The following is a 25797-nucleotide window of genomic DNA, read 5'->3' on the forward strand; positions in this document are numbered from 1 at the left end:
ATTTTGGTCTTGTCCCCATGTGTGTACTTTTTGGCAAGATAACGGTACCTTTATTTCCCAATATATTGATTCTGAGTTTTCCCTTTCCTATGAAAATGTATTGTTTGGCTTCTTTACTTACAATTCTAGCAAAGCAAATCAATATTGTATCATCAATTTGATTTCATTACTGGCAAAATGACATTCATAAATCTAAGTTTATAATCATAAACCATCTTTTTTAATTTTTGAAAATGAAATCAAACAATACATTACAACAATCCTATATTCTAAAAATAAGAAAGCTATTAAAACCATGAATGTATGTACCCTTTATAACATTTTTGTGAGCTGATTCATGATTTCTTCGTGTTCTGATCCCCTGGCATTAGCTGTTTATGTATTTACTATATGTTTATCATGCTGTTTGTTAATAATTAAATGGTGGAAAAAAAGCCAAACTTCCGTGTGATGAAAGCATTCGCATGCTACTGATTGGCTTGCCTTCAGGGCTTTATTCCAGAATGCTTCCGGTAATGAATTACATCATCTAATACCCTGATTTGACTGGATAGACAATGAATTGTCATCATCAGTCTGTCAGCTGGTCTGTTATGGTGTAGTCAACTGTCAACATCATGCAAGCTAGGAGCTAGCTAGCCATCGCTAACGGTCTTGTGAACTTATGGCCTCGGCCTTTCTACCTCCTCAGAATTGGCTATGCTCGGAGAGGGAATGTTAAAACATCCATAATAAATCAAATGTATACTTCTGGGACTGAAAAAAATTACACTCCTAACATTCATATTCCACAATAAACTGCCTGACTGAATTAAAATCGCTGGACTGGCTCCTCAAGTCTTCATGTCACATTTGCCACTTTGCCCATGGTATTCTAGGTTTGGTAGGCTGCCACCATTATTACCTGGTCAGAGACGTTGTACCAGTCGTAGTCAAAGGAGTTGATAGTTTCTATATGAGCCAGGGCCAGCACCACCAGGTTATAACAGGCCCTCGATGCGTATAGCAGGACCACCATGACACCGATCAGAGTCACCTGACACACTGATGTCCCCTGCAGCCAAACAGAAAGGAACTCACAGTTAAAGGAAACCCAGGTGCAGCGTTAGGGAGAATTAAGTGTTGAAAATGAGGACTGATAGTAACAGAAATGCAGTCTGATACTAAATCATTGTGGATATGTAATATGTGGCAGTTATGTTTTGTGCATCGGTTTGGAGTAGGGTAGAGTCAAGAGCTGTTAATTTGGTCAGCGAAGCTCGCCCACAGTATGTGCAGGTCTGGAGAACCCTGGGGACTTCATCTTAACTCTGCACCATTTCCTAGGTTTCCCCTCCTCATAGCAAAGTATGAGGACGAGGAGGAGAATTCTTTGAAATGTTTTCCATCTTGCAAGTATACATATAGAAAAGAACGCTCTGAAAAAGGAAAGTATCAATGTTTGAATGTCAGTCTAAATTGTGTCTTTGTAATGAATTAAAGCTGCTACGGGGAGTTTGGTTTTTGTTGGCTTTGCGTCCCCCTGTGGACAAAAGTGGTGGTGTTTTGCAGAGGAATGGCTTCATTGACAAGCTTTGTAACAAGCATTGACTTGTCACAAAGATCTCCATTCACCCTCTGGTAGCTTGTGCATTTGATTTGAAGAGAAACATTAGGTAAATTTGTTAACAAAAAACAAACAAACAAACCTAAAAAACTGAAAAAATACTAGGGTAAATTAATTAAAGCTGCCATGTCACAACCCCCCACCCCCCAAAAAATGTTTCATATTGTCTTTTTTAATAAATAATAATTTATATTGTCACTATTTGAAAACAAACCTGTTTTATAAAGCTACTTTATAAACACTTTTTGTTCAGTTATTAAGCTTTTCATTTAATGAATAATTATATATGTATTTGTATATGTATATAGTTGTGGATTATCCTGTAGCCATGGTCACTTACCAAATTTTTAAATAAAAGCATTCACTTAGTTTTTGTTGAACATTTTGGACTCAGAATTTAAAGGTTATGAAGCAAAACTTAGGCTAAAGCTTTCATCATGTCGCTATTGTTACACGGCAACATTGTCGCCAGCATATTAATTTAAAGCAGTGATTAATTTTGAGCTGAACTATGTGTGTATTTAATGGTCTTAACGCGCCCTCCAGCCAATCAGAAACAAGTATTCTTTGTGATCGTTGTAAAAAAACACACATATATATATGTATGTATGTAGGAAAAAAGTTTTAATACATTGCAGTACAAGCTTGTTTCGTGCATTGCGCACTCATCAGCTGCTAATGTGATTCAACAAAGAAAACACACAGTATACGTTGCCCCACGTCACACCCCTCATTTCGGTGGACAGCAACCAATGAGAGGGGAAAACGTTTGAACTATTGCAACCAATGGGGTAGGTAGCTATGATGCACAGCAACCAAAGGTTGGGTAGAAATTACAACCAATGGGGTAAGGGGCTGGGGCTTGTTTTAAAGAGCCAGGGACTGTTGAAATAGCATACATTTAGAATATAATAAGGTAACGTCAAATGGGTTAATTTATGTAAATCATATAGTGGGGTGGTGTTGGGGCACAGTTGGAAGGTCAGGCAGTTAAAATATTATAAAAAATACAACATCTAATAAATGCCACATGTGTATCATCTAATGGGGAGGATAATAAAGACATTTTACTTGTAATTACAAAGAAGATATTTTTTCGGTGTCTACAGCTGGTGGCCAATTCGTTTCTATTACTCAAAGTAGACATATCAGGTCCGCAAATAATATACTTTTCTGCCAAGCACAGGTTACATCTTTTACCTCTAACTGAATATGCATTGCTCTTTGCAAGGATTTTCCATGAAATAGAGTAACCGATATTCTTGTCCACCAATGACCAAATGTGGCGGCTCAAGGCTGTTGCATTTCTTGCATGTTCATTTCTGAAGCTACTCATATGGGTATTAAACCTAATTTAAAAAAAAACAAAACTTTATTAAAAGAAACACTATATATATATATTAGTGGTGGCACTTGATTAAAAAATTAATCGAATTAATTATGGGCTTTGTAATTAATTAATCGTAATTAATCGCATATCGATATTTGACACCAGAAGCAACATTTTTCAATTCAAACAGGTCTTGGTAGATGACTAAATCAATGAATAGACACATACATACGTTTAAACAACAAAATCCTGTTTATTTTGTTGAAAACAAGTTTGTTTTGTAAACACAGTACTTTTTGTAACCCCTGATTTTCTACCACTGAAAGTGGTCTACAGTCCACAGCAATCCATTTCGCCAGTGAGTTTGTTAATTTATCAGACGTGGACTTACTCATCTTGGCTTTGAAACCCGTCATCTGGTGGAGAGTCGGTTGGCGACTCTGCTTGGTTGTACTAGGATCACTAGCGTTAGCGTTAGCTCCGGTGTTCATGCTAGCTGCAACGTGTTTTGCATTTAGGTGGTACCGGAGGCCTGAATAACTGCGGCGGAATGCAAACTCTTTGTTGCAGAGTCTGCACACAACAGTGCTCTTATCTAGGCTTCCATCCGACCATTTTTTAAACGTAAATTTCCCATCCACAGAGCTAAGCAACGCGGTGTCATCCTTGTCGTCCATCACATCTGTTGTTAGCATACTAACTTGTTAGCCTGACCTACCCCGCCTTCTGCTTGACTGACGTCACTCGGTGCATCGGTATAATCCGTATGCCAGAAACGAGTGCACTGAGAGGCATTCCGTGTTGACTGGAGTGTAAATTAAAATGCGATAAAATGCGTTAATTTTTTTTAACGCCGTTATTTTTCTTATAATTAATTATTGAATTAACACGTTAAAGTCCCAGCCCTAATATATATATATATATATATATATATATATACATATATATATATATATATAAACTTTGTTAAAAGAAACTGTGGTGATACACAGTTGAGGGTAGATTCACCAGGGGCTGCTGCTCCTTTAAGGCAGACGTTCGGAGTGCTGACATAGGCACTGCTTAGAGTTTCCGGGGTGGACCCATGTTTGCAGCAGCCTAGCAGTTAGCTGGTTGCCGCGAGAGATTGTGCTGTATCGATGTCGTTTTGTGTGGCCAGTAAACGGAATTGACTCGACTCGAGTCAATTCCTGCACTCCCACAAAACTATATACACTATATATATAACTTTGTTAAAAGAATATATATATATATATATATATATATATATATATATATATATATATATATATATTGAGAGAGAGAGAGAGAGAGAGAGAGAGAGAGAGAGAGAGAGAGAGAGAGAGAGAGAGAGAGAGAGAGACTGAATTTCTACCTTGGACTCCAGGTAGATGTTGGCCAGGGACATCTTGGCCACCTTGTAGAGACACACGGATAGCGAGATGGCACAGAGGACAAACAGCGTGTCATTGATGGTGACCCTCACTAGGACAATGGTTTTGACCTCAGCGGAGGTTGTCTTGACCAGCAGAGCACAGACCAGGTTTACCACCAGGAAGAGCAGGCTGATGCTCAAGAACACCAGGTAGAGCAGCAGCCTTATGTGGAGAGAGACAGGAGGTCAGTGTATGTTACATGTTGGCCTCTGAAAATGTGTTTTAAGACTCCCATGTATACAGATGGGTTTATAATGGAATTAATTTATGAGGGAGTATTGTAGCTCATCTAGTCAAAGGTGAATGAGTTTGTTCATGGGAAGGTACCTGTATTTTAGTAGTGCAGGAGTGTACTTGGACTTCGCCTTGAAGTAAACCTGTTTGGATGAAGACATAGTAAGTGTTGATAAATAGACATTTTCTTTTGATGGAGACAAATTCTGTAGGCTTATGGTGAAGTAGAGAAAGATGGTTTTGACCCAAAAGCAAACAGTTTAGTTCCCCAAACAGCTAATATTTCTGTGGGAAAAAGTCACGTTTTGGTTTCCTAAAACACCTCTGAGGTAGATTTGAACAAGGTGCTACACTTCTGACACCTTTGCATTTGTTCATTAGCCATCCGTAGAATGTGCAATTGTACATTTATAGTCATTACACGTAAATAATATGAATTAAATTGGTGCTGAAATCATCACGAATGCTCAGTGAACCTCCCCTGGATAAAAGTAGGCCCCCCCTTTTTTTCTCTCCCCAATTGTATCTGGCCAACTACCCGACTCCTCCAAGCTGTCCCATTGAAAAATTCAAAATGCAAATTGAATTTAATGAAATGATTAGCTGTTTCTTAATCTTAATCTTTCTCATTGGGCCAAAGTATGGACATATGACGTACAACACAGAACTATATGCTCAGGGTTTTATTCATTTACACAATTTTAAACGAATCACACCTAAATCCGCATGATTTATTTTTGCAACCTTTAATTTTTCGCTTGACATTTATTATCCAAAGGAGTTGAATCAAGTGCAACTGGACTTGGTATATATCCGTGAAGACGTTTCGCCTCTCATCCAAGAGGCTTCCTCAGTTCGTGCCTTTCTGACTAGACAAAGCTAGTCTCAGACTCTCAGACTAGCTCTCAGACTAGCTTCGTCTAGTCAGAAAGGCACGAACTGAGGAAGCCTCTTGGATGAGAGGCGAAACGTCTTCACGGATATATACCAAGTCCAGTTGCACTTGATTCAACTCCTTTGGATAACCATGACCTGGATGAATGAGAACATTCACAGACATGTTGACATTTATTCTAAAGTTGGAGGAAACACAGCTAATGACAGTAAACCATTGGTATAGGTATATCTCACTTTAGCTGGTGAAATAGTGGAAGTAGCTGGTGAGCAAGGGTGTGTATTGGCAAGAATTTGGCGATAAGATTTGTATCATAATACAAGTATCATGATTTGATATATTGTGATATATCATTGTTCTAACAAACAATGCAATATTATTGCAATGGTTTGTCAAAAATGTTCATCAACAAATTACCTCAATATGCATTAAATTAGAGTAATCGGAGCCCTAGCTAATGTGGCACTTGCATCGCTGGCAGCTGTTGTGGTTTTGTGCAGTCCTGTTACGATATTGCACCTTCCACCTAGTGGTCAGAGATATAAACAACACAATGAAGTAGTACTGCTGCCACTGCTCTGTATATAATTTTAAGAATCGATGAAGTGTTCCTGAAAATCCGTACAATATGATGAAAGATGAGTATTGCAATACTCAAGTGTATCGATATTTTCTTGCACCCCTACTGGGGAGATTTGTTTTTTTGTTTGTTTTTTTTTATTCACCAGATTCACTAGCAATCTCTGACAGTTGGTTGACAAAGTTACACCCCCACCCCCTCGTCATCATCTCTGTCACAACCACCAGCACCATCTGTCTGATACATCACCTCCACCTGGACCAGGTGTCATCGCTGTGCTCCGCCCTCACCTGGGCACAGTAGAGGTTCATCAAGCTGAGCGTAAAGAACTGCAGGCAAACTGGGAAACAGTAGAGCAGCCAGAAGGCAAAAGGTCCCAGTGCGTTGGCCGTCACGCAATCACGGAAGTAGAAGGAGAAGAGGAGTGCCCGCAGGGCAGCCCATAGCAGACACAGGAACAGGAAAGTTGTCTGGTAGCTGAAACGTTTGTGGCGGTAGCGCAGCACCAGCCACAGCTGGGCATACACGAAGGCGAACAGCAGCGTGTAGAAGATGGTGTAGGCCACCGTCAAACCCAACTTCACATAAGGGGGGATGGCGGGGGTCATGGTGGGAGGTGGAGGGGGCAGATTGGAGATGTTACTGGCCGTCATTCCTTCCTCTCCTCCTCCTCCTCCTCCCTCCCCTGTTCCTCCTGCTGTCTCATGAGGCTGCTCCTCTGCCAGGTGCCCCTCCATCCCCTCCCCATTCATCCCTCGGCTTCCTTCTCTCAGGGAGGGGTGGGGGGTGCGGGGTAAAGGGAGAGAAAGATGGGATTAAAAGAAGAGCTTCGGGTCCTTTCTAGTTTCTTTCAGGGAAAGGAGAATATATGGCTCCTGCTCAGATGTCTCCCGCTCCTCCATGGAGAGCTCCTCCACACACGATGCCGTCTGACTCAGACACAGAGGGAGAAGGAGGTGGAGGAGGAGGAGGTAGAGACACTCCCCTCTTTCTGCCGGTACTTCCAGGAAGGCTATTGGTGCATTCTGTCACATGACTGCTCTCCACAGCATGCCGTTGGCTGAGTCCCAATCAGGAGGGTGTGTCGCCTGTGGAGAGCGTGTTGGAAGGGGGGGAGGAGAGACGAACAGAGGAGTTTGAGGGGGGTGCAGTGGAACAGATGGATCTGGAAAAAGAGAAGCAGGGCAAGCGAGTTACACCGGATGGATTTGTGCATGTAGGGAGTTACCTCTCTGCTCACTCTTTGTGTCTCTCTGTCTCTCTCGCTCTCTTTCCTGTGTCACACACAGCATCACAGAGTTCTGGGTTTCATTGTCTTCTCTCTCTTTCTCTCCCTCCCTCTCTCTCTCTCCCCTTCCTCTTTATCACGGACAGCCTTTCTACTCCCCTCTCTCTCTCTCTCCCTCTCTCTCTTCAGCTCTCTTTCTCCTGCGTCACACAGCATCACAAGGCGCTAGGCTTTATCTTGTTGTCTTTCTCTCTCTCTTGCATCCTACAGTGTCCTCCATCCATCCCTGGGTTACATAAGAGGGTTGAGGGGTTGTTAGATAATACTGGATGCTGGATAATACTGGATGTTGTGCTTTTCATCCCACTACGTGAAGTTGAAGGTGTCACTTTAATCTCTTCATGTTTTCTCTGTCAGTCATTCAAGTTGAGTTGCGTCAAAAGTTATAAAGTGTAGTAGAGGTTTGGGTGTATTCACCGGCTGGTGGGTGCCTTTTTTAATTTGGATTTGCTGGGACAGTAAAGATGATAAAAAGAATCCTCATGGTTTTTTTTTTTGTGGTTTTTTTTTGGCCAATGAGATGATGGTCATAACACCATTGTATGAACTTTTTAACCTCCAAACTAAAGCCAGAAATCCCAGTGTCTCTATCCATAAGTTCCAAGATGGCAGTGTCATCAGAAAACTTGAAAACCAAGGTGCTGGGATGACTGCTTTTACAATCATTTGTACATTATGTAAACAGAATGGGAGAACTCACGCATCCTTGAGGAATGTCTGTGTTGATGAGTTTAGACTCAGATAATGTCTGGTTCACTCAGACCTGCTGGGTGCTGTTGGTCAAAAAGGAGTGATACCACTTGATGATATATGGGGTTAACAGACATCTGTCTGAGCTTACTGACAAGTAGGTGTGGCTGCAGGGTATTAAAACCAGAGCTGAAGTCTACAAATAGCAGTCTGACATAGGCCTTGGGATTTTCAGGGTGTTGCAAAATAAAGTGTATTATAGTTAGTATTGCACCATCATTGCCACGATTGTCTTTATAGGCAAACTGATAAAAATCTAGCTGACCATTCATGTTTGACTTCAGCTTCCATGCCATCCATCATCTTTTCCACACACTTCATTACGATATACACTCACCGGCCACTTTATTAGGCACACCTGTCCAACTGCTCGTTAACGCAAATTTCTAATCAGCCAATCACATGGCAGCAACTCAATGCATTTAGGCATGTAGACATGGTCAATATGATCTGCTGCAGTTCAAACCGAGCATCAGAATGGGGAAGAAAGGTGATTTAAGTGACTTTGAACGTGGCATGGTTGTTGGTGTCAGACGGGCTGGTCTGAGTATTTCAGAAACTGCTGATCTACTGGGATTTTCACGCGCAACCATCTCTAGGGTTTACAGAGAATGGTCCGAAAAAGAGAAAATATCCAGTGAGTGGCAGTTCTATGGGCGAACATGCCTTGTTGATGCCAGAGGTCAGAGGAGAATGGCCAGACTGGTTCGAGCTGACAGAAAGGCAACAGTAACTCAAATAACCACTCATTACAACCGAGGTATGCAGAAGAGCATCTCTGAACGCACAACACGTCGAACCTTGAGGCAGATGGGCTACAGCAGTAGAAGACCACACCGGGTGCCACTCCTGTCAGCTAAGAACAGGAAACTGAGGCTACAATTCGCACAGGCTCACCAAAATTGGACAATATAAGATTGGAAAAACGTTGCCTGGTCTGATGAGTCTCGATTTCTGCTGCGACATTCGGATGGTAGGGTCAGAATTTGGCATCAACAACATGAAAGCATGGATCCATCCTGCCTTGTATCAACGGTTCTGGCTGGTGGTAGTGGTGTAATGGTGTGGGGGATATTTTCTTGGCACACTTTGGGCCCCTTAGTACCAATTGAGCATCGTGTCAACGCCACAGCCTACCTGAGTATTGTTGCTGACCATGTCCATCCCTTTATGACCACTGTTCCCATCTTCTGATGGCTACTTCCAGCAGGATAACGCGCCATGTCATAAAGCTCGAATCATCTCAGACTGGTTTCTTGAACATGACAATGGGTTCACTGTACTCAAATGGCCTCCACAGTCACCAGATCTCAATCCAATAGAGCACCTTTGGGATGTGGTGGACCGGGAGATTCGCATCATGGATGTGCAGCCGACAAATCTGCAGCAACTGCATGATGCTATCATGTCAATATGGACCAAACTCTCTGAGGAATGTTTCCAGTACCTTGTTGAATCTATGCCACAAAGGATTAAGGCAGTTCTGAAGGCAAAAGGGGGTCCAACCCGGTACTAGCAAGGTGTACCTAATAAAGTGGCCAGTGAGTGTTGGTCAGGGCTACTTGGGGTCAACTGTCCAAAGTAATGGGGAGTGCAGAAGAGAGGTGAAGAAGAGAGTGCAGACAGGGTGGAGTTGGTGGAGAAGAGTGTCAGGAGTGATTTGCAACAGAAAGGTACCAGCAAGAGTTAAAGGGAAGGTTTACAAGATGGTTGTGAGACCAGCTATGTTATATGGTTTGGAGACAGTGGCACTGATAAAAAGACAGGAGGTGGAGCTGGAGGTGGCAGAGTTGAAGATGCTAAGATTTTAATTGGGAGTGACGAAGGACAGGATTAGGAACGATTATATCAGAGGGACAGCTCAGGTTGGATGGTTTGGAGACAAAGCAAGCAAGGCAAGATTGAAATGGTTTGGACATGTGTGGAGGAGAGATGCTGGGTATATTGGGAGAAGGATGCTGAATATGGAGCTGCCAGGGAAGAGGAAAAGAGGGGGCCAAAGATGAGGTTATGGATGTGGTGAGAGAGGACATGCAGGTGGCTGGTGTGACAGAGGAAGATGCAGAGGACAGGAAGAAATGGAAACGGATGATCCGCTGTGGCGCCCCCTAACGGGAGCAGCCGAAAGTAGTAGTAGAGGCCAGGGCTGTTGGTCTATAGTCATTATTTTCCTGGGGAACAGGCTTTTTTGGAAGAGGAGAAATAATTGCCTTTTTCCAGAGAGATGGAACTATATGTGAATCAACAGACCTTTGAATGACAGAGACCCTGGCTGGTGGCAGACCTTTGAATGACAGACCTTTGAATGACAGAGACCCTGGCTTGTGTAAGTTCCTCAGCACATCTTCAAAAGGAAAGCTGAGACACCAACAGGGCCTGTTGCCTTATTGGTGTTTGTTCTTTTTAATAGTCTTGTGACTTCTTTGGGGCTGATGTCTATCCTTGGAACACAAACATCGATTGTCATGGTGTTAACGACACTGTCACGTTCTAAAAAGAGAAATCATGTGAATCAAACCTAATGTAGAAGTTGTTCAAATCATTTGCCATAGTACTGTCTTCTGTTGCAAAGGCAAAACTACCATATATGCAGGTAATCAGAATCAGAGCTCAGAATCAGAAATACTTTATTAATCCCTGCATTAATCCTAAATGCAGCTGCATTGGGGCCTGCAACAGTTTTGGGCCTGCACGCCCTCTTTATCTCACCACTATTGTATCAAAGATCTCGAGCACTGAGTCTACTGTATACGGTATGTGCGAACTGCGCTCACGCGTAATCATGGACATGTGTACTACTGCGTAGCAAAATCCACACAAAAGAGTTAGCTAGCTGGTGAAGTGTCAAGACTTCGCACAGCAAAAAGTCCTGAGAGTGCACCTATGATGTAAGTTGAACTTATTTATTATTCATTTGACTAATTATCAACCTACACACTTCTTTTTTTATGTTCATAAAGCCTATCCACAGATGTGAATAATGTTGTCAATGTCCAGGTGCGCCGTCATAACATTTTCATCTGTGTCAAGGTGAGCTGTCGCCTATTGTCATCCATTTTCAAGGTATATGATAGACTGTTTATGAGCCTGTTTATGTTTCATCTGTTATCAAGATATCTGATATCAAGTATATTTTCATCGCATATATTTTCATCTGTGATGGTGCTCCGACACCAGATTTTGTTAGGTAGGCTAGTCTATCGCTATTTTAGCCTTGCTATCAAGACTCATCCTCTATAGCACGACCATTTTCTTGTAATCATTTCTTTTAGGCATCAACTGTGCAGTGCATTTCGCTGTTGCTGGTCATTTTAAAGCTGCGTTCTTTCACTTCTTTCATTCACTGCTGACAGTATGTTACGTCTGACTGTGATGGGCAGGCCGGGGCCCACTTTGACAGTCTTGCATTGGGGCCTGGCACCAACTCGTTACGCCTGTGATCTGTTGTGTGCAGTGTTTTCCTGGTGGGAGTAAATTCTTTTTCATGGAATTGCAGAAAGTCAAACCGTTCTTCAACCTCATCCAGCTTCACATACTTCTGCTGTTGCCTGTACTTCACCTGGACCAGCATTTTACTGAGACATGCAAGAAAGTTTGACAAAGTAAATTAACATTTAAAGGAAGAAAGGTAAAAAATAAAGTGAAGTCCTGGTCACACAGACAATTAGATATGTGACACATGCGTGTCTGCGTGTTGTGGCACATTTTTTGCAGCCCCTTTTATGTTCAACCATGGTGAAGGCAAAAAACAACAACCCTGTGACCACCCTCAAACATGATTTTATTCAGTAAAAAACACAAAGCTTTGTTTGCCATCACTTTGAGCTTGCATGTGAATTGCTGTTAAATCGTCGTTGATAAAGTTGGAGACGGTTTTAGTAACTAACGGCTAGCTAGCTATAGACTGCTAGCTAGATAATCACCTTGACAAATTTGCTGAATCAGTCCTGGCAACAAACAAGGCTTTGTAAAGCATATATTCTTCATAGTTCACAGCATCAATTTATAATTGTTTCAATTAGTTTAACCAGTGACGTCTTCTCTCGAAGGCCAAGGGAAGCCAGATTTCCCCTGTTTTTTTTCCTTTTTTTCAGATTGTAGTATTAATTTTAAGAAAAACAATTACTTTAACAGTTTCGGTAATTCCTCTCTGCTGTTGCTGTCATCTCTTCCCCATTTCTCATTGAGCATTTTACAATGAGTGAAACAGCGCCCCTCTAAATGTTATGGTGCGTTCAATGTCAGTCAACATGTGTGGCAGAACACTGTATTGCACTCCTACTGTAGACGAGGGGCCTAAGTTGGTTTCCCTTGATTAATTTTTTTTTTTAAATGAAGGATTAACCACTCAGATGAGGCTACCGTCATGCTACTGCTAAACTGCGGTTAGTCAAAACAGACTGGGCAAAAAAACAAAACAAAAACGGACTAGACCCATGCCAAGGGAAGCCAGCCACCCTTTGGCCTCACACCAATCAAATCATAGCACGTTATCAACGTCATTGAAATAAAAAAAAAAACGGGAGAATTAACTGTTAGATTTTTTTTTTAACGTTATCGCTGTCAACAGTTAGTGGCGTGCAGCAGCAATTTAAAATTAAGACTGACAACAGGCCAACACCAAAACTAGAGGTGCGTACAGAGATGGAAAAAAGGGAGGGATTCGGACTTAGATAGATGCTTAAAGTTCATATGTAACAGAACAAAGGTAGTCTTATAAAGTGTCTTCTCCTTGTGAACAAATAAAGGTCTATCGTTAACTGTTGGTTGATAGCAGAAGAATGTATGGGAAACTCCCTGAGTGTAGCGAGTCTGTACACACCAACTGGAGAAACGGCCTTGGGATGTGAGCTGGGAGACATGAGATAAGGAGGGGGAGAACAGACAACTGCCCATAACAGAGACTGTACTGTACTGACCAGCGTGCATTATATTATATTATATTATATTATATCATATCTCCCTCATTTAACGTCAGAGTGGAATTAAATAATTGCCACGAAAGTATGTCATACACATACAACGGGGTTTGTAAGTCATCAGAATCAGAATCATGTTTATTGGCCATGTAGCTTTGCACATACGTGGAATTTGACTCCGGTTTTGTGGCTCTCTCAGTGTACTCAACATAGAATAACAACACTACAACACAACAATCTTATGATATAGTATATACACAAGGATTGACTTGTACAGGTGAAATAGAGGTGATAAGGTGCAATGGTGCAGAGAATATATCAGAGATGTTGAAATAGATGTCAGCAGGTTACATACATGCCTGAGGTAGATGGACATGACAGAGCGTACCAGTATACGTACAATATACAGTACAGTATGTACAAAATGGTTGGATTTATTTGACAGTGTTAACACTGTCAAATAAATTTGAATGACAGCTCGCGGAAAGAAACTGTTTTTATATCTGGTGGTTTTGAGGTACAAAACAACCATCTTTCTTTCCATCATGAACTTAAGGTTTAATGATCCACAATGTATTTTGCATCATTCCATGTTATGAAGAATACCAGAAATTATTTATATTGTATCACTGATTACCAGAGAGTATCATTAATTTTGAATTTTTACAACATTCAGTCAAGTATTGAGTATCAAAAATTATTTATTTTGCATCACTCATTATCAGTAGTCAGAGTACAAGAAATTGTCTTTTCCATCATTCAATACCAGTACGCACCAGAAATTACAGTGTCTCAAAAGTATTTATGCAGTTGTATTCAAGTCTTAAAAATGCCAAGGACAGCCTCAGAAAAGCTCAAAACCCTTTCTGAATAGTGTCAAAATGTTGTCTAAATTCTTTAATCTAATAAATTCATGTTCCTGTAAATTGGGGGTCACAAATCACGTGCAGTAATAGAAATCAGAAGGACGATTGAAGCACTCCATATAATAGGGTAAGCTATGAGCCTTGTTATATCATGTGACCAGCTTAATGAGATAACTGACCGAAGAATTTAACAGGACTATTGTGTCTGTCACCTTATTAATTGGTCACATGGCAAATGGGGCTCACAGCTTACCCTGTTTTGTGGGTGTAATGTACCATGAATGGATCACTCTTAATTTCTATTACTAGACTTTGACCCCAATTTAGAGGAAACAATAATTTATTAGATTGAAAATTTAGACAACTTATTGAAGCTACTGAGAAAGGGGTTTGGCCTTTTAAGGCCACACCACTGCGTAAATAATTTTGAGAGGCACTTTATGTATTTTACACCATTACTTGGGGTTCCAGAAATTATGGATAATTTCAATCCCAGTTTCAGAGAGCCAGAAAATGTTTTATCATTGCGTACCAGTAGTCAGAGTAGGGGGTTTAACACCAGATCAGGAGCAGAGGCTATGTTAATAACGTGTTTCACTTTTTCAGTCCATGATGAAGGCGATGAGATCAGGAAGAAATCCAACAGCGGTCACAACATAGTCACAGGCACTGAGCAGGGGCCTCTGCTGCATACATGTAGATTTCAGCCCAAAGAATTTACTCCAGAGGCTTTAGTTTTTATCCACTACACTACTGGTGTGGTGGGTAAATTGGTGATCAGTACCAGTATTACATATTTTGCAACATTCAGTAGGCTACTAGTGAATGATAATAAGCAATAATTTCAGGGACACTTGAGAAATATTAGGCCTACCTGTTTCGAGGTTTATCCAGTGCAGCATCAGTTCTGTGTCGGGGCTCTTGTCTAGTTTATCTCAATACTACCCACACACTGCCTCGGCTTCGGCTCAGGCCTGTCACTCAATCCATCTCATATGACAATCTGACACTGTTTACATATGCCTGATTTCTGTCAGCAGTTATACATGGCTTGGATGTGCTATACAACTGATTTCCAAACATCAATACCTTACAGACTCTGGGATTGCTCTAGGGAAGTTAGTTTATTGCAAAACTCGTTAACACTGAGATGAACTCACCAAGCACAAGTACGAATAAGCTGAAGGGGACCAGCCCAGCCTGCGAATCCTCACAGTCCAAACTGTCCTCCTTTGTGCATCCTGTGGAAATCGATGCATCGTACGGCCTTGTCCCGGCCGAACAGAACAGCCCCAAGCCGCACAATACACCATTTCTCCTTCAACTGCTACAAATCGGCGAGAAATGGGCCGAAAATGCAGGAAAAATCATTGTAGCGTCATGGCAGAGCCAGACGTTGGTAGGCAACATGGCGCCCGTAAAGCCCATGACAAGCTCTCAGCCAATCACAGCACGTGTTGCAAAGATCAAAGGATGGCCAGATTCGCTCTACACGGTGCTGTTCAGCATCCCCCTTCCCGCGTCCCTGGACATATGCTATATGTAAAAAAATAATGGGACACATGGCAATTAACACCTACATGAGCTTTTATGACATCCCATTCTAAATCCATAGGCATTAATATGGAGTTGGTCCCCCCTTTGTGACTATAACAGCTTCCACTCTTATGGGAAGGCTTTCCACAAGATTTTGGAGTAGGTTTCTGGGAATTTTTGCCCATTCAACCAGAAGAGCATTTGTGAGGTCAGGCACTGATGTTGGATGAGAAGACCTGGCTCGCAATCTCCCTTCTAGTTCATCGCAAAGGTGTTCGATGGGGTTGAGGTCAGCGCTCTGTGCGGGCCAGTCAAGTTCTTCCACACCAAACACACCCAACCACCATGTTCCTAATGGACCTTGTTTTGTGCACTGGGGCACAGTCATTAAGATTTCCCTTCACTGGAACTAAGGGGCCTAGCCCAGTCCCTTAAAAACAATCCCATACCATTATCCCTTCTCCACCAAACTTTACAGTTGGCACAATGCAGTCAGGCAGGTAAAGTTCTCCCGGCATCCAGACTCGTCCAACAGACTGCCAGATAGAGAAGCGTGATTCATCACCCCACAGAACACGTTTCCACTGCTCCAGGGTCCAGTGACAGCATGCTTTACACCACTCCGTCCGACGCTTGGCATTGTGCTTGGTGATGTAAGGCTTGCATGCAGCTGCTCAGCCATGGAAACCCATCCCATGAAGCTCCCGGCGCAGCTTTTGTGCTGATGTTAATGCCAGAGGAAGTTTGGAACTCTGCAGTTATTGAGTCAACAAAGCGTTGGCGACTTTTACGCACTATGTTCCTCAGCACTCGTTGACCCTGCTGTGTGACTTCACGTGGTCCGCCACTTCGTGGCTGAGTTGCTGTTATTCCTAAATACTTCCACGTTTCAATAATACCACTTACAGTTGACCATGGAATATCTAGCAGGCAAGAAATTTCACGAACTGGCTTATTGCAAAGGTGGCATCCTATGACAGTACCACGCTTGAATTCACTGAGCTCTTCAGAACGACCTATTCTTTCACAAATGTTTGTAAATGCAGACTGCATGGCTAGCTGCTTGATTTTACACACCTGTGGCAATGGGTCTGAATGAAACACCTAAATTCAATGATTAAGAGGTGTGCCCCAATACTTTTGTATCCGAGTGTGATACTGATGTTTCTTATTGTGAGGTGCAGTATCACACATTGTCCACTGAGGGCCGCTAGAGGACCAGCGTGTTTGGCCACAGAGTTCATTGTTCTAACCAGACGTGGATGTTTTCTTATCGTCAACTAGATGCTTTTGTAAGTAAGCAGAGATGGAAAGACTACCCCAAAGGAAATGTCAAAATTCTAAGCGAACATTACACGTAAAAATATTACTTGAGTAAAGGTCATAAAGTACGAGATGGTCTTTACTATCAAAGTAAGTACCATCACAAATGAAAGTAAATGCTGTATATCCAGAAAAGGCTGCCACCTCACTATCATTGTTATCATTATCTTTATCACTGTAATTGTTCTGATCTTGATGACATTAATTCTGCCATGAGGGGGAACCTCATTTAATAGATCCCAGATGTGACACCTCATGGATCTGCAATCTAACTAACACATAACTAACTCACACACATGCTTAGACACTATAGTGGCAATTAACAAATTGCGTAGTACATGATGTCTTAATAACATATAAGCACAACATATTCAGCATTAAACACACACACACACACACATTCACCAGGCTGGAGACATTGCATTGGCTTACATTCACTCTCCGGAGGTTTTACCCTAACCTTAACCTAACCCCAATGAAGACAAAACACATTTTACATTGTTCCGAATGACCCCTGGGAAACGGAACAAGCCGAAAGAAGGGGAAGACGACATTGTCTTGGATGCAATTGCAGTAAGACCAAATATGGGGACAGACATGAGTTCTGTCCCCAATCGAATGGTTCGAAGTCCAAAATGTGTCCCCAAAATATGGCCTGTGACAGAAGCGTGTGTATAGTATATGTAGCAAGCAATGATGGTGTTAAGTATAATTGTATCTGAGTTGATATTTTATTAGGAAAAAATGGTGAAGTAAAAGTAAAAGCCGCCAAAAATTTAAACACTCAAGTAAAGATATGCCAAAAAGTACTTAAATAAAGTAACAGTAATTTTACTTTGGTATTTTACAACACTGCAAACCATGGAAGTTTAAGTAGGCCAACAATTCTCAATCTTGTATGAAAACTTCTATTGCCATTCTGTGACACTCTGCCCCCTGAGGAACTGTCTGTCCTTCAGCATAATCTTCGACCTTCGTAACGCCATAATCAGCAAACTAACACCTTTATCCTTTAGCCTTGAACTGGAGGGCTGTTGTATCAGCACCTTCCCCACTTCCAAGCAGCATAAATGGTCAAAACTGAGCTTTTCTTACTGATGTTGTTGCCATCTGTTGCGAAAGGCCCTCAGCCAGCGTGTTCTGTCATATCTGCTTGTTAGACACAGCTACTTCACTTCCTCTTCAAACTCAACATCCGAAATTCAAATGTTCATTCGTCACATATACTTCACTTACGATGAGAGATGGAACAACAGTAACAATAAAATGCGAATGAAATAAAATGTAAAAAAGGTAAAAAAAATATCCAGAGTATACAGAAGGTATAGCCTGATAAATATATATGTACATGTGCAGTTACTATACAAATACTAATGTGCAAACAGACTGAATGTGTAATAATAATAATTTTATTTATATAGCACTTTTCTAAATCAATGTTACAAAGTGCGTCACAAAAAAAAGATAAAACCAGACAAGGCAAAAATAACAGTAAGATCAAATAAGAGTAAAAATAAAAATAGTATAAATAAAATCAAGTATCGGACATCGCCCTGCCGATGCGAGGAGGGCTGCAGACCACCACGTCTCCTCCGATACATGCGGAGTCGCCAGCCGCTTCTTTTCACCTGACAGCGAGGAGTTTTGCCAGGGGGATGTAGCGCATGGGAGGATCACGCTATTCCCCCCCAGTCCCCCCCCCGAACAGGCGCCCCGACCGACCAGAGGAGGCGCTAGTGCAGCGACCAGGACACATGCCCACATTCAGCTTCCCATCCACATACACGGCCAATTGTGTCCGTAGAGATGCCCGACCAAGCCGGAGGCAACACGGATTCGAATGGATTCGAACGGGCGATCCCCGTGTTGGTAGGCAATGGAATAGACTGCTACGCTACTTGGACGCCCCTTAAGATGAGATTTAGAAGTAGCTAGAGGCTTAGCTTGTCTTAGTTCAACAGGAAGAGAGTTCAATAGTGTGGGGGTTCTAACAGCAAAGGCCTGATCACCCTTTGTAACAAACCGAGACCTAGAAATAACTGCAGGGCCCATCTGGAGACCTTAAAGGTCGAAGAGGGATATACTAAGTCAATAAATCAAATGTATGAAGGAGCAAGACCATTTAAAGCCTTAAAAGTGAGCAGTAAATTTTTAAAATCAATTCGAAATATAACAGGGAGCCAGTGTAGGGAGGCAAGCACGGGAGTGATATGATCATGCCTCCTTGTCCCAGTAATGAGCCGAGCAGCCACATTTTGTACCAATTGCAGACGGTGGAGGGAGCCAGAATAAAGTGCATTACAATAGTCAAGTCGAGAATAGATAAAAACATGTACAACGTTTTGTAGATTGGCAACTGATAAAAATAACCCAATTTTGGAGATTAGCTTGAGCTGGAAAAAGCATGACTGAACATGTTTGATTTGATTATCAAAACTGAGGTTAGCCTCAAATATTAATCCAAGAATCATAGCAGGCTGCTTAAGACTACCTGACAGACCACCAAAATTAGTAGCAAAAGGGCTGATGGAATTTTCGGGACCGAACAGAATGACCTCAGATTTGTCATTAAATTTAAGAGAAATTTCAGACATTCAGGATTTAATTCTCCTCTCTCGGAGGAGAGGCAAGTTGTGAGATTTGCTAGGGCACTAGGATCTGTGGGTTTTAGTGGCATGTATAACTGAGTGTCATCAGCATAAAAATGGTAGAGCACATCGTGAATGACCTGAATTTTGAATGAACTTACCAAGGAGAAGCATGTATATAGAAAAGAGAAGGGGGCCAAGAACTGAGCCTTGAGCGACACCACAACTCAACTAAGCCACTGAGGAGGTAGAGTTACCCAGAACAACAGAAAAAGTTCTGTTGGGGAGGTAAGAGCTTAAGAGCCGAGCTCTTGATGCCAACTGTTAGAACCCCTGGCTCTACAGGGTGCAACCAAAAAGGGGGACCAGGGTTCTTACACTTTTTCACCAATGATTTTCCATGACTTCTCCATGACTTCTCCAAAACCTTTTATTGAATTTCCATGACCAAAAGAAATTATTTTATCTCAATGGGACCACCGAAAACTAATTATCGTAACACTAAGTAAAATTAGGTTTACATCTGAAATGTATGGTGCCTCTCTAAAACAAAAAAAAAACACTAGACAGGCACACTTAGATACATTTTCTCATATTTTAATTCCAACGGTTTAACATTTTTGTCAATGTCTCAAAAGATAAAAATGCCATCACATTTTCTGTCAGAGATAAAACAAAGAGAAATAGGGCATTGGGGTGGGTAGGAATGCCAGTGCTAACTACTGATTACTCAGTAATCAGTACATGAGTTGTCAATATAAAAAAAAGATAACATAAATAAATTAAATAAATCTTCCAAAATTAACTTCCACTCCTAAAACTAGAGACGGAATATGCAAAGTCTGGAACTCAATGTGTAGTCTTTAGTCTTTACTTCTGCTCCATCCCACCGCCTCACATGTAAATCCATTTGTTTGGACTGCAAATGGTGGTTTAGGCTTTCGTCAAACAGCACTACATATGCCTTTTGTTGGGACACTTCTGACAGTAAGATTCTTTTAAAGTGCGGCAGATCAAGCCCAAAAGTGCAGACATAGGCACACTTGTTCTCACCACAGGTACATTTCGCTGCAATCTGGTTGTCTGGGAACATTGACGCGAAAACACGGGTCGTGTCCTCGGCTGACTTGAATGAGTAGTGTGAAGTCATGATTTTTAGTGCCCACTGTATCTCCGCTTTGAGGACTTCATTTTTTGCAGAAACGTCCAAACTTGTCTGCTTTGTTGCTGTGGAAACTGTAGTAGTGTTGCTGGATGTCCTCACAGCGTCCGCGTTCATAAACTCACCCATGGGTATTGCACTGCTAGCAACTGCGGCTACAGTCTTGTGTTTTTTCCCCTTCAAGTTGCTAACGAGCAGTGTCTTTTGCCAGCCATAATTGGTATTTACCCTTAAAAAGCCATGTATTATTGAAGCTGCACTTCCCTGGCATTTTGTCGAAATCGTCCGTTTGCTAGCAGAAGCAACTCCAGGCTAGTGGGCGTGCCTGCAGTTCCTAGGCGCTTGCACGCCGCATGCCCAGTAACACAGACTGAGCCAGACTGAATAAACTTTTCACACCACCAAAATATCACGACGGTCCGTGGCAATTTACATTTTATTATGACACATCGATTTTGTTTGGATTAATTGATGGAACTTTAGATATATTTCCATGACTTTTCCAAAACTTCTGAAAAAATATTATTTTCCATAACTTTTCCAGGGCCTGGAAATTGCATTTTAAAATTCCATGACTTTTCCAGGTTTTTCATGACCGTACGAACCCTGGGGGACACATCAAAACCATTCAATAAACCATAATTTATTACAAAATAAAGAACAAACTTAATACAATAAAGTATGGATGTGTGCGTCAGTAAATCAGTGGTGTAAGGCAGTGCATGTGTGGATGTATTGGCTGATGTGGTGCCTATTGTCAAGTTTAAAAACAAAACCAACACACAAAGCAAAACGGGTGGCAGTGAGAGTGCACAGACTAAAAGCTGGTTGCAGCTTTATGCTGAAGGACATGCCCGGGCCCAGGTGTATCCTCTCAGGTCTGATGAACCATCTCTCAACCTGAAACACAGAGGGGAACAGAACAGCCAATCCACTGGGGGGGTTCGTCACACCCCTCCCATGAAATGGGATTTCTACCAGAAAACCCAACCATATTACAATAAATATCTGACTAATTATAATGAATAAATGAAAAAAATTACACAGGAAAAGAAACACCACCTGATGTCTCTGCCCCCCCCCCCACACACACACACACATCAGCAACCTAGTAGGCCTTCCTAAGAAGCAATTTTAAGAGTACGGGAGGAGACGGCAAGAGGAGAACAGAAGGAACAAAAGGCATAGAGTTGCTAGGGGCAAGGAGCCCGAGACAGGGCATCAGCAACAGTGTTTGGTGAGCCCTTGACGTTTGGGCATGTCCCGCTATCTGGTGGCACCGTGACAAGTGAACGTGTATGATAGGGCTTTAACAAATTGACATGGCAGAGCTGCTTCAACTTTCTGCGATGCGGAGTGGCAATCTGATAATTTTCGTCTGAAACCTGCTGGACTACAGTGTATGGCCCAACAAATTTAGCTTCAAGAGGTGAACCCTCTATAGGTCTAAGAGCAAGAACCTGGTCCCTCTGAAAACTCACGTTTCTCGACCCTGCAGTCATACAGACGCTTCATCTTATCCTGGGAGGTTGCTAATTTCTGTTTAGCCAATACCCCGGCCGCATAGAGTCGGTGTCTAAAAGCGTTGACATAACTTATAAGGTTTGTAGGAGGGTCCTCAGCCCTCCATTCGTCCTGCAGGACAGCCAGTGGCCCTCGCACAGTATGACCAAAGACAAGGTCGTTTGGATTGAACCTAGTGCTCTCCTGTACCACTTCCCTGGCTGCTAGTGGTAACCAAGGCAACCCCACCTCCCAGTCTCGATCCAACTCCACACAGTATGCATGCATTAGAGATTTTACCGACTGGTGGAATTGTTCTAAAGTGCCTTGGCTCTGCACATGATAAGCTGTGGACTGCTTATGTTTGACATGAAGCTGTTTCAAATCTGGGCAAACGTAAGAAGAAAAATTACTGCCCTGATCACTTTGAATAGTCTTGCGGATACCAAAAACTGAAATGAATTGTGACAATGCCTTTACTACAGCCTGAGTGGTAATGTTGCGCAATGGGTACGCAGCGGGATAGTAGGTGCTTTGACACATGACTGTAAGTAAATAACTACTACCCGACTTAGAACGCGGGAGAGGACCAACACAATCAATAATAAGATTTTAAAATGGTTTACCAATGGCTGGGATGGGATGGGATGTAGGTTTGATGCTTTGATTTGGTTTCCCCGTCAATTGACAACTGTGACATGTTTTGACATGAGCAGCAACATTCCTCTTAACACGTGGCCAAAAAAAACAACTCAGGATACAGTCGTACGTTTTTCTCAACCCCAAATGTCCCAACCTATCATGAGAGAGTTCCAACACCAATTTGCGGAATTTCTCAGGGACTAAATCTGCACAATAGCGTCACTAACAAAACTCTCCTCATGAGGCACCCATTTTCTCACCAACAGCCCATTCTGGATGAAATATCCACGCGCAAGGCTGGACCCCTCATCCAAAGGACAGGCACCATCAAGGAGCTCCTTCAAGCTGGGATCCACCTGCTATGTACTAGCCATGTCCTCCAAGGAAACAAAAAAGGCAAGTCGGACAGATCTGGCAAGGATAACAATGGCATTGTGCACTCCTCTTTTTTACCACTTAGCTCAAGCTCTTGATCAGGTATAGCACGGCGCATAGTGTGCATCACAGCACAGACTGTGAAAACCTCTGGAAAACTTTGTGTACTTTCATCTACCTTCCTCACGAGTGTTAGTGAAGGGGTAACTACTGGAGGTGGCAGCACATTAGCCCAAACACATCCCCCAGCCAGACCATTACCTAGAATGAGGTGAATCCCCTCAACCGGTAATGCTGGGCGGACACCAACCACCACTTTCCCCTGCACCAGGTCAGACATGAGCATCATCTGATGAAGTGGGACAGACAACGTGGTTAAGCCCATGCACCGTACCGAGACACTATCACCGGTATCAGACTTAACAGAAAAAGGAAGTACTGATTATAAAATGAAAGAATCCACAGCTCCAATGTCCCTCAGGATTTTCACTGGGACTTGGACGTTACTTCCCACTAGTGAGACATGACCCTCCGTAATAAATGGTGAGAAATCAATATAATCAGGTCCGGCAGAGCTGCATGAGGAAGCTGGTGGCTTCACCTGCTCTGGAAACTGAGCAAAAGAATAAACAATTTGGATAGAGGTGGCCAACGCTACAGCCTTCCCCTGCCCCCTACCTCCTGATAACTCACCCCTACCTCTAAGAACAGGACATTCTGCCTTCCAATGTCCCCTGCCCCGACAGTAATTACAAACTCTGTTGGGATCAAACTTCCCACCTGACCCACGATCATTTTTGCATATACTGAACCCCTGTCTCAACCCATCCTGCCTCGCGGAGTGCGAACCACTTGCCATACACTGCCCGCGAGTGCGCACCTCTCCAAAAGCATTCTTATGCTTCAAAACATGCTCGCTGGCTAGGACATCAGCCTCCGCAGCAGTCTCAGCTTTATGCTCATTAATGTGGGTGGCTATGTAACCAGGGACTGAGTCTTTGAACTGTTCTAACACAATAAGATCGGCCAAGTCCTCAAACATTTCCACTTCTTAAGCGGCACACCAGCGGTGAAAATGAGTGGCTAGATCCCTAGCGAACTCACCATGCGTCTGCTTATCTCCCTTTCTCCATGATCTAATCCACTGCTGGTAAGCCTCGGACACCAGTTCATACGCCCTTAACACAGCAGACTTCACTTTATCATAGCTACGACTATCGACTGCATTGAGAGCAGCATATGCCTCTTGCGCCTTACCAGTCATGACGCACAGCAATAACAGAGTGCGCTCCGCGTCAGGCCACTGCCTAGTGTCAGCAATGCGCTCAAACATAGAAAAAAAAGGTATCCGGATCCCGTTCACTGAACGGTGGGACAAATTGCTGGCATCCGAACGGTTGGAGAATCACCAGGAGATGTTTGAAAGTCCATACTTGAATCACTGGTTATTCTGCCTGTCTTGATCAAATCCAGCTTGGTGTGTTACAGCTCCAACTTTGCTTGCTCCAATTTCAACTCGGCTTCACGTTTTTTACCATCATACTCTAGCTGCAACTGTCCAAAGTAACGGGGAGTGCAGTAGAGAGGTGAAGAAGAGAGTGCAGGCAGGGTGGAGTGGGTGGAGAAAAGTGTCAGGAGTGATTTGTGACAGAAGGGTACCAGCAAGAGTTAAAGGGAAGGTTTACAAGATGGTTGTGAGACCAGCTATGTTATATGGTTTGGAGACAGTGGCACTCACGAAAAGACAGGAGGCGGAGCTGGAGGTGGCAGAGTTGAAGATGCTAAGATTTTCACGGGGAGTAACGAAGAAGGACAGGATTAGGAACAATTATATTAGAGGGACCGCTCAGGTTGGACCGTTTGGAGACAGAGCAAGAGAGGCAAGATTGAGATGGCTTGGACATGTGTGGAGGAGAGATGCTGGTTATATTGGGAGAAGGATACTGAATATGGAGCTGCCAGGAAAGAGGAAAAGAAGAAGGCCAAAGAGGTTTATGGATGTGGTGAGGGAAGACATGCAGGTGGCTGGTGTGACAGAGGAAGATGCAGAAGACAGGAAGAAATGGCAACGGATGATCCGCTGTGGCGACCCCTAACGGGAGCAGCCGAAAGTAGTAGTAGTAGTAGACTCTAGCTCCAACAAGAGCAACTCTCTGCTGTTCAAACGTGAGATTACTACCTAGGGGTGGCTAGAGAAGTGTACCAGGCCTCTTCTCTGTCTTACTTAACAAGACCTTCCAATCCAACTGGGACGTCACTGCGGCCTTAACAGCATCTCTACTTTGCCTTCTATCACCAACATCCAAGGAATAATAATCTGCTATTTTAAGCAATTGGTCCTTACTAATGTACCGCTCTATCCACTCCACTGAGGGGTTACAGTCAAACTCATCAATATCCACCATGCTGGACAAAACTATGCAAATTTAGACAAGGAAAAAAAATATATAGGGAAAACGTGCACAAAAAAAGTGTCAGAACTCCCCGTCTAACTAATAGCGCGTTCGGCTGAGCTCACTATTGGTAACTCACTCCCCACCCTGCAGGACTTATACACCAAGAGGTGCCGAACCAGAGCCTACAGGATTATGAAGGATCCTCACAACAGACTGTTCCAGCTGCTGTGGTCAGGCAAGCGCCTCCAAAGTCATGCTGCAAATACAGAGACTGAGACGGAGTTTCTTTCCTTAGGCCATCAGGACTGTGAACTCTGACCTTACCGGGGCCCTGTCGCTGACCCATACTGCCCCCCTCATGCTCAAGC

The 25797-nt window shown here is 42.8% G+C and overlaps 1 protein-coding gene across 1 annotated transcript in view; it reads right to left on the reverse strand.

Moving 5' to 3' along the window:
• The window catches only part of gpr137bb (G protein-coupled receptor 137Bb), a 36341-nt gene extending 29508 nt beyond the window's left edge, over positions 1 to 6833 (reverse strand). The window contains exons 1-4 of the mRNA XM_056280413.1: positions 6372 to 6833; positions 4700 to 4749; positions 4312 to 4534; positions 905 to 1054 (exon numbers count right to left, since the gene is read on the reverse strand). Of these exons, the coding sequence (XP_056136388.1) occupies positions 905 to 1054; positions 4312 to 4534; positions 4700 to 4749; positions 6372 to 6833 (885 nt within the window). The remainder of the gene's footprint in view (positions 1 to 904; positions 1055 to 4311; positions 4535 to 4699; positions 4750 to 6371) is intronic.
• Positions 6834 to 25797: the final 18964 nt, after the last annotated feature.

This window comes from Lampris incognitus, chromosome 5 (assembly GCF_029633865.1).
Source record: "Lampris incognitus isolate fLamInc1 chromosome 5, fLamInc1.hap2, whole genome shotgun sequence".
NCBI lineage: Eukaryota > Metazoa > Chordata > Actinopteri > Lampriformes > Lampridae > Lampris > Lampris incognitus.